At 45.9% G+C, this 9,657-nt stretch overlaps 1 protein-coding gene across 1 annotated transcript in view; it reads left to right on the top strand.

The window, feature by feature from the left end:
* Positions 1-7,414: 7,414 nt before the first annotated feature.
* The window catches only part of LOC116716409 (uncharacterized), a 2,390-nt gene continuing 147 nt past the window's right edge, over positions 7,415-9,657 (top strand). Inside the window, exons 1-4 of the mRNA XM_032557249.1 lie at positions 7,415-7,705; positions 7,851-8,726; positions 8,978-9,226; positions 9,358-9,657. The exon at positions 9,358-9,657 is cut by the window's right edge and continues 147 nt beyond it. Coding sequence (XP_032413140.1) covers positions 7,415-7,705; positions 7,851-8,726; positions 8,978-9,226; positions 9,358-9,531 — 1,590 coding nt within the window. The 3' untranslated portion in view covers positions 9,532-9,657. The remainder of the gene's footprint in view (positions 7,706-7,850; positions 8,727-8,977; positions 9,227-9,357) is intronic.

Genomic DNA, 9,657 nt, shown 5'->3' with positions numbered 1-9,657 from the left:
AAGACAGGGGGTGCCAAAGCTAAGTTAGGTTTTTTTTCAGTTCATTTTCAGCGCACAACCGAAAGGGCATGAGGGCCAGTGCACTCACAACCTTCCGGCTGGAAGGTTGACTCAGTCCCCAAACCCTATCCCGCCAGTGCCTCATGTCCCGGTAGGTTGTGTGCTGGAGTGTTCTTAGCCCCTTCCCCATTTATTTAACCCTAACCCTAACCCACTACCCTAAGTTTGTTATAATTTTAAGCATAAGTTTTTTGAAAGTTAAGTTAAACGGAAAGAGGAAAAGTATAAGAGGGTGCTTAACGAAATTTAAAGAAGAAACAAAGAAAGAAGAAACAAAGTAAGAAATACAAGAGAAACAGAAACAAAGAAGAAACAAAGTAAGAAATAAAAGGGAAACAGAAACAAAGAAAAACAGAAATAGCCTGAAGAAGACACAGTAAAGTCGAAACGTCGCTAGCATGCAAAGAAGAAAAAGAAGCAGAAGAAAAGACAAGTATAATTCCAATTAGTAGGACGTAGGGAAAGACAAGACAGGGGGTGCCAAAGCTAAGTTAGGTTTTTTTTCAGTTCATTTTCAGCGCACAACCGAAAGGGCATGAGGGCCAGTGCACTCACAACCTTCCGGCTGGAAGGTTGACTCAGTCCCCAAACCCTATCCCGCCAGTGCCTCATGTCCCGGTAGGTTGTGTGCTGGAGTGTTCTTAGCCCCTTCCCCATTTATTTAACCCTAACCCTAACCCACTACCCTAAGTTTGTTATAATTTTAAGCATAAGTTTTTTGAAAGTTAAGTTAAACGGAAAGAGGAAAAGTATAAGAGGGTGCTTAACGAAATTTAAAGAAGAAACAAAGAAAGAAGAAACAAAGTAAGAAATACAAGAGAAACAGAAACAAAGAAGAAACAAAGTAAGAAATAAAAGGGAAACAGAAACAAAGAAAAACAGAAATAGCCTGAAGAAGACACAGTAAAGTCGAAACGTCGCTAGCATGCAAAGAAGAAAAAGAAGCAGAAGAAAAGACAAGTATAATTCCAATTAGTAGGACGTAGGGAAAGACAAGACAGGGGGTGCCAAAGCTAAGTTAGGTTTTTTTTCAGTTCATTTTCAGCGCACAACCGAAAGGGCATGAGGGCCAGTGCACTCACAACCTTCCGGCTGGAAGGTTGACTCAGTCCCCAAACCCTATCCCGCCAGTGCCTCATGTCCCGGTAGGTTGTGTGCTGGAGTGTTCTTAGCCCCTTCCCCATTTATTTAACCCTAACCCTAACCCACTACCCTAAGTTTGTTATAATTTTAAGCATAAGTTTTTTGAAAGTTAAGTTAAACGGAAAGAGGAAAAGTATAAGAGGGTGCTTAACGAAATTTAAAGAAGAAACAAAGAAAGAAGAAACAAAGTAAGAAATACAAGAGAAACAGAAACAAAGAAGAAACAAAGTAAGAAATAAAAGGGAAACAGAAACAAAGAAAAACAGAAATAGCCTGAAGAAGACACAGTAAAGTCGAAACGTCGCTAGCATGCAAAGAAGAAAAAGAAGCAGAAGAAAAGACAAGTATAATTCCAATTAGTAGGACGTAGGGAAAGACAAGACAGGGGGTGCCAAAGCTAAGTTAGGTTTTTTTTCAGTTCATTTTCAGCGCACAACCGAAAGGGCATGAGGGCCAGTGCACTCACAACCTTCCGGCTGGAAGGTTGACTCAGTCCCCAAACCCTATCCCGCCAGTGCCTCATGTCCCGGTAGGTTGTGTGCTGGAGTGTTCTTAGCCCCTTCCCCATTTATTTAACCCTAACCCTAACCCACTACCCTAAGTTTGTTATAATTTTAAGCATAAGTTTTTTGAAAGTTAAGTTAAACGGAAAGAGGAAAAGTATAAGAGGGTGCTTAACGAAATTTAAAGAAGAAACAAAGAAAGAAGAAACAAAGTAAGAAATACAAGAGAAACAGAAACAAAGAAGAAACAAAGTAAGAAATAAAAGGGAAACAGAAACAAAGAAAAACAGAAATAGCCTGAAGAAGACACAGTAAAGTCGAAACGTCGCTAGCATGCAAAGAAGAAAAAGAAGCAGAAGAAAAGACAAGTATAATTCCAATTAGTAGGACGTAGGGAAAGACAAGACAGGGGGTGCCAAAGCTAAGTTAGGTTTTTTTTCAGTTCATTTTCAGCGCACAACCGAAAGGGCATGAGGGCCAGTGCACTCACAACCTTCCGGCTGGAAGGTTGACTCAGTCCCCAAACCCTATCCCGCCAGTGCCTCATGTCCCGGTAGGTTGTGTGCTGGAGTGTTCTTAGCCCCTTCCCCATTTATTTAACCCTAACCCTAACCCACTACCCTAAGTTTGTTATAATTTTAAGCATAAGTTTTTTGAAAGTTAAGTTAAACGGAAAGAGGAAAAGTATAAGAGGGTGCTTAACGAAATTTAAAGAAGAAACAAAGAAAGAAGAAACAAAGTAAGAAATACAAGAGAAACAGAAACAAAGAAGAAACAAAGTAAGAAATAAAAGGGAAACAGAAACAAAGAAAAACAGAAATAGCCTGAAGAAGACACAGTAAAGTCGAAACGTCGCTAGCATGCAAAGAAGAAAAAGAAGCAGAAGAAAAGACAAGTATAATTCCAATTAGTAGGACGTAGGGAAAGACAAGACAGGGGGTGCCAAAGCTAAGTTAGGTTTTTTTTCAGTTCATTTTCAGCGCACAACCGAAAGGGCATGAGGGCCAGTGCACTCACAACCTTCCGGCTGGAAGGTTGACTCAGTCCCCAAACCCTATCCCGCCAGTGCCTCATGTCCCGGTAGGTTGTGTGCTGGAGTGTTCTTAGCCCCTTCCCCATTTATTTAACCCTAACCCTAACCCACTACCCTAAGTTTGTTATAATTTTAAGCATAAGTTTTTTGAAAGTTAAGTTAAACGGAAAGAGGAAAAGTATAAGAGGGTGCTTAACGAAATTTAAAGAAGAAACAAAGAAAGAAGAAACAAAGTAAGAAATACAAGAGAAACAGAAACAAAGAAGAAACAAAGTAAGAAATAAAAGGGAAACAGAAACAAAGAAAAACAGAAATAGCCTGAAGAAGACACAGTAAAGTCGAAACGTCGCTAGCATGCAAAGAAGAAAAAGAAGCAGAAGAAAAGACAAGTATAATTCCAATTAGTAGGACGTAGGGAAAGACAAGACAGGGGGTGCCAAAGCTAAGTTAGGTTTTTTTTCAGTTCATTTTCAGCGCACAACCGAAAGGGCATGAGGGCCAGTGCACTCACAACCTTCCGGCTGGAAGGTTGACTCAGTCCCCAAACCCTATCCCGCCAGTGCCTCATGTCCCGGTAGGTTGTGTGCTGGAGTGTTCTTAGCCCCTTCCCCATTTATTTAACCCTAACCCTAACCCACTACCCTAAGTTTGTTATAATTTTAAGCATAAGTTTTTTGAAAGTTAAGTTAAACGGAAAGAGGAAAAGTATAAGAGGGTGCTTAACGAAATTTAAAGAAGAAACAAAGAAAGAAGAAACAAAGTAAGAAATACAAGAGAAACAGAAACAAAGAAGAAACAAAGTAAGAAATAAAAGGGAAACAGAAACAAAGAAAAACAGAAATAGCCTGAAGAAGACACAGTAAAGTCGAAACGTCGCTAGCATGCAAAGAAGAAAAAGAAGCAGAAGAAAAGACAAGTATAATTCCAATTAGTAGGACGTAGGGAAAGACAAGACAGGGGGTGCCAAAGCTAAGTTAGGTTTTTTTTCAGTTCATTTTCAGCGCACAACCGAAAGGGCATGAGGGCCAGTGCACTCACAACCTTCCGGCTGGAAGGTTGACTCAGTCCCCAAACCCTATCCCGCCAGTGCCTCATGTCCCGGTAGGTTGTGTGCTGGAGTGTTCTTAGCCCCTTCCCCATTTATTTAACCCTAACCCTAACCCACTACCCTAAGTTTGTTATAATTTTAAGCATAAGTTTTTTGAAAGTTAAGTTAAACGGAAAGAGGAAAAGTATAAGAGGGTGCTTAACGAAATTTAAAGAAGAAACAAAGAAAGAAGAAACAAAGTAAGAAATACAAGAGAAACAGAAACAAAGAAGAAACAAAGTAAGAAATAAAAGGGAAACAGAAACAAAGAAAAACAGAAATAGCCTGAAGAAGACACAGTAAAGTCGAAACGTCGCTAGCATGCAAAGAAGAAAAAGAAGCAGAAGAAAAGACAAGTATAATTCCAATTAGTAGGACGTAGGGAAAGACAAGACAGGGGGTGCCAAAGCTAAGTTAGGTTTTTTTTCAGTTCATTTTCAGCGCACAACCGAAAGGGCATGAGGGCCAGTGCACTCACAACCTTCCGGCTGGAAGGTTGACTCAGTCCCCAAACCCTATCCCGCCAGTGCCTCATGTCCCGGTAGGTTGTGTGCTGGAGTGTTCTTAGCCCCTTCCCCATTTATTTAACCCTAACCCTAACCCACTACCCTAAGTTTGTTATAATTTTAAGCATAAGTTTTTTGAAAGTTAAGTTAAACGGAAAGAGGAAAAGTATAAGAGGGTGCTTAACGAAATTTAAAGAAGAAACAAAGAAAGAAGAAACAAAGTAAGAAATACAAGAGAAACAGAAACAAAGAAGAAACAAAGTAAGAAATAAAAGGGAAACAGAAACAAAGAAAAACAGAAATAGCCTGAAGAAGACACAGTAAAGTCGAAACGTCGCTAGCATGCAAAGAAGAAAAAGAAGCAGAAGAAAAGACAAGTATAATTCCAATTAGTAGGACGTAGGGAAAGACAAGACAGGGGGTGCCAAAGCTAAGTTAGGTTTTTTTTCAGTTCATTTTCAGCGCACAACCGAAAGGGCATGAGGGCCAGTGCACTCACAACCTTCCGGCTGGAAGGTTGACTCAGTCCCCAAACCCTATCCCGCCAGTGCCTCATGTCCCGGTAGGTTGTGTGCTGGAGTGTTCTTAGCCCCTTCCCCATTTATTTAACCCTAACCCTAACCCACTACCCTAAGTTTGTTATAATTTTAAGCATAAGTTTTTTGAAAGTTAAGTTAAACGGAAAGAGGAAAAGTATAAGAGGGTGCTTAACGAAATTTAAAGAAGAAACAAAGAAAGAAGAAACAAAGTAAGAAATACAAGAGAAACAGAAACAAAGAAGAAACAAAGTAAGAAATAAAAGGGAAACAGAAACAAAGAAAAACAGAAATAGCCTGAAGAAGACACAGTAAAGTCGAAACGTCGCTAGCATGCAAAGAAGAAAAAGAAGCAGAAGAAAAGACAAGTATAATTCCAATTAGTAGGACGTAGGGAAAGACAAGACAGGGGGTGCCAAAGCTAAGTTAGGTTTTTTTTCAGTTCATTTTCAGCGCACAACCGAAAGGGCATGAGGGCCAGTGCACTCACAACCTTCCGGCTGGAAGGTTGACTCAGTCCCCAAACCCTATCCCGCCAGTGCCTCATGTCCCGGTAGGTTGTGTGCTGGAGTGTTCTTAGCCCCTTCCCCATTTATTTAACCCTAACCCTAACCCACTACCCTAAGTTTGTTATAATTTTAAGCATAAGTTTTTTGAAAGTTAAGTTAAACGGAAAGAGGAAAAGTATAAGAGGGTGCTTAACGAAATTTAAAGAAGAAACAAAGAAAGAAGAAACAAAGTAAGAAATACAAGAGAAACAGAAACAAAGAAGAAACAAAGTAAGAAATAAAAGGGAAACAGAAACAAAGAAAAACAGAAATAGCCTGAAGAAGACACAGTAAAGTCGAAACGTCGCTAGCATGCAAAGAAGAAAAAGAAGCAGAAGAAAAGACAAGTATAATTCCAATTAGTAGGACGTAGGGAAAGACAAGACAGGGGGTGCCAAAGCTAAGTTAGGTTTTTTTTCAGTTCATTTTCAGCGCACAACCGAAAGGGCATGAGGGCCAGTGCACTCACAACCTTCCGGCTGGAAGGTTGACTCAGTCCCCAAACCCTAACCCACTACCCTAAGTTTGTTATAATTTTAAGCATAAGTTTTTTGAAAGTTAAGTTAAACGGAAAGAGGAAAAGTATAAGAGGGTGCTTAACGAAATTTAAAGAAGAAACAAAGAAAGAAGAAACAAAGTAAGAAATACAAGAGAAACAGAAACAAAGAAGAAACAAAGTAAGAAATAAAAGGGAAACAGAAACAAAGAAAAACAGAAATAGCCTGAAGAAGACACAGTAAAGTCGAAACGTCGCTAGCATGCAAAGAAGAAAAAGAAGCAGAAGAAAAGACAAGTATAATTCCAATTAGTAGGACGTAGGGAAAGACAAGACAGGGGGTGCCAAAGCTAAGTTAGGTTTTTTTTCAGTTCATTTTCAGCGCACAACCGAAAGGGCATGAGGGCCAGTGCACTCACAACCTTCCGGCTGGAAGGTTGACTCAGTCCCCAAACCCTATCCCGCCAGTGCCTCATGTCCCGGTAGGTTGTGTGCTGGAGTGTTCTTAGCCCCTTCCCCATTTATTTAACCCTAACCCTAACCCACTACCCTAAGTTTGTTATAATTTTAAGCATAAGTTTTTTGAAAGTTAAGTTAAACGGAAAGAGGAAAAGTATAAGAGGGTGCTTAACGAAATTTAAAGAAGAAACAAAGAAAGAAGAAACAAAGTAAGAAATACAAGAGAAACAGAAACAAAGAAGAAACAAAGTAAGAAATAAAAGGGAAACAGAAACAAAGAAAAACAGAAATAGCCTGAAGAAGACACAGTAAAGTCGAAACGTCGCTAGCATGCAAAGAAGAAAAAGAAGCAGAAGAAAAGACAAGTATAATTCCAATTAGTAGGACGTAGGGAAAGACAAGACAGGGGGTGCCAAAGCTAAGTTAGGTTTTTTTTCAGTTCATTTTCAGCGCACAACCGAAAGGGCATGAGGGCCAGTGCACTCACAACCTTCCGGCTGGAAGGTTGACTCAGTCCCCAAACCCTAACCCTAACCCTAACCCTTACCCTACCCTTACCCTTACCCTACCCTTACCCTAACCCTAACCCTACCCTACCCTAACCCTTACCCTAACCCTAACCCCTTACCCTAACCCTAACCCTACCCTACCCTAACCCTAACCCTAACCCGTCTTAGAGTCGTAACATGGCCTCCCGCCCTCCGGGGAATCGCCGCGCGGCTATCGGGACGCGTTTACCCGGGGATCCGGCCCCGATTTCGGGGTTCGAACGAGGCCCAGGTGTTGCCAATTAGGCTTAACTGGAAGCCAATCTCAGGAGCTTCCCCTGATTGGACGCCCCCCGAATTGGGAGCAGGTGTCGCCAATTAGGGCTTGATTAGAGGGAAGCACGCCCGGGGATCCGGCCCCGATTTCGGGGTCGAACGAGGCCAGGTGTCGCCAATTAGGCTTGATCGGGGAAGCACGCCCACCCGCCTGCACATATAGCCGGATGTGCGGATGTGCCCCCCCCTTATTCGCTATCTGACTCTCGCGGAGTGAAGATGACGCCTTCTAAGTTTAAGAATCGCTGCCCTGTATGTCACCGGCCGTCTTGGCGCCTGCGACGCCACTTGGATGACGTTCACAGCGTCAGGAACGCCCTGGAGCGAAGGATCCTGCTGGCGTTTGCCAGAGGGCGAGTGAGCGTTCGCGGCATGAAGTGCCCCGTCGGCGGCTGCTCGTACGGCGGGTCAAGGGTGGCGCAGCACCTCCAAGACGCTCACCGTGACCTGGGTGCCAAGGAGAAGAAGCGCCTTTTGAGGAAGCTCCAGTGGCGCAAAACGCTGCGGCAGGTGAGAGAACTTCGGGCCTCGGGTCCCGACCCGCCTTTAGCCACCAGGTTGGACCTGGAGGGTTCACGGGGCAGCGAAGCCGCCGACGCCGCCGCCGCCGCCGCCGCCGCCGCACCCCCCCCCTGCTTCTCCCCTTCCCTCGCAGGGACCGAGCGCCAGCCCTCCACGTTCCACCTCGGCGGCGGACTCCACACAGCGGCCGGAGCCATGTCTTCTTCCCGGCGGCGACGACGACGACGACGACGACGTGCCATCCGCGGACTCGGCGGCGACGACGACGACCGGAGTGCCGGAGGTCGAGGACGAAGAACCGCAGGCCCCGTCCTCGAGCACGGTGGGTAGGCTGAGTACATTTCCTGCAGTCATCCGTGGCTACCTAGAAGAGTACGGCCGGCACCTGGCCGGGGCAGTACGCTCGCGAAAGCATGCTGAAAATGTTAAGTCAAAGATGGGTCGAATTGTTGCATTCCTCAGCTACATGAGCCGTGATAAGACCGAGCTGGGCTCCTGGCGCTTCTTGGATGACGCCGGACGCATAATGGCCTGGCCCGCCGAACTCACCGAGCGGGAGCGGAAGGCCGTAACTACCGTTAAGGTCTACCTGGTAAACACAACCCAATTCCACGTATACTTCATGGAGACGCCTCCGAGAAGCTCCAGGCTGTCCAAGCGGCAGCTCGTGTCCGTGATGAGAGCTCTGAGGTCGGCTACGTGCCAAATCGGAACGAAGGTGGTGCTTCGGCAGATCAAGGTCAAGTCCGAGAAGCTACAGCGCTCCGTAACGCCCGAAATTCTCCGCAGATGCATCGCAAAGTGTCGGGGCTGGATCCCCAAACTCTTGCTGAGCTGCTCGCAAAAGAAGCACGACGTGGGACTGAGGCACCTGCTGTTCGGGTTCTTCGGCCTTTACCTTATTTCTCTCTACGGCCATCGAGCCGGAGTGATGACCAACCTTACCACCGAAGAGGTCCTGGAGGCCGCGAGCGGGGCCGTCTCTTCCTCTCCGGGGGTCGTACTCAATGTAAGTCTGCACCCACTCACTAACACTAGCCTGGCTGGCTGGCTGGCTGGCTGGCTGGCTGGAGCCTGGATGGATGGCTGGATGGATGGATGGCTGGATGGATGGATGGATGGATGGAGCAGCCAGGCTGCTGCATCCATCCATCCATCCATCCATCCATCCATCCATCCAGGCTCCATACATCCAGGCTCCAGCCAGCCAGCCAGCCAGCCAGCCAGCCAGCCATTTAACATTTCTCTGCCCTTCTTCAGGTAAAGAACCATAAGACTGCCCGGGTGTTTGGATGTGCTCAGGTCTTTCTCACCCACGAGGAACTGGGCTGGATCCAGCGGTGGATGGAGATCCGGGCTCGGCTACGTCCGCAGTGCGATCTGGTCTTCTTCAATACCAACCATCAGCACGTGAACACCATCACTGCGTTCGCCAGGAACGCGTGGGCAGCGATGCTGCTGCCAGGGAGACCCTCGCTTACCGACATCAGGACCGCGGTGGCAACGATGGTAAGTTATCCAGGAAAGCAGCATAACCGCCATCCGACCCCTGCCTGCCTGCCTGCCTGCCTGCCTGCCTGCCTGCCCGCCCTCTGACTCTCTGCCCCCCTCTCTCTCTCTCTCTCTCTCTCCCCTCACAGTGCAGGAACACCCACTCCAGTGATGTCCGGACGCAGATGGCCCGGGTCATGTGCCACGACACCCGCACGGCCGACCGATTCTATGCGATGCAGCTGGATGTCGGCCAAATGGCGGAGATGAGGCGCAGATTTGCCCAGTGCATGGGAGAAGAAGCTGCAGAAAGTTCACAATAAACTTTGAATAATGCACCAGGATGTGTCATGTCTCTTCATTGTGTGGTGGTGGTGGTGGGACAGGGGGGGGTTTCCAGGTTCCAGTCCCGGCCAACGGGGCCCGCGGACCGGCCCGCACCACCTCTG

Source organism: Xiphophorus hellerii, unplaced genomic scaffold, assembly GCF_003331165.1.
Source record: "Xiphophorus hellerii strain 12219 unplaced genomic scaffold, Xiphophorus_hellerii-4.1 PGA_scaffold_46__1_contigs__length_70685, whole genome shotgun sequence".
NCBI lineage: Eukaryota > Metazoa > Chordata > Actinopteri > Cyprinodontiformes > Poeciliidae > Xiphophorus > Xiphophorus hellerii.
Note: the sequence above shows the minus strand (reverse complement) of the source record. Positions and strands in the feature narration are given on the sequence as shown.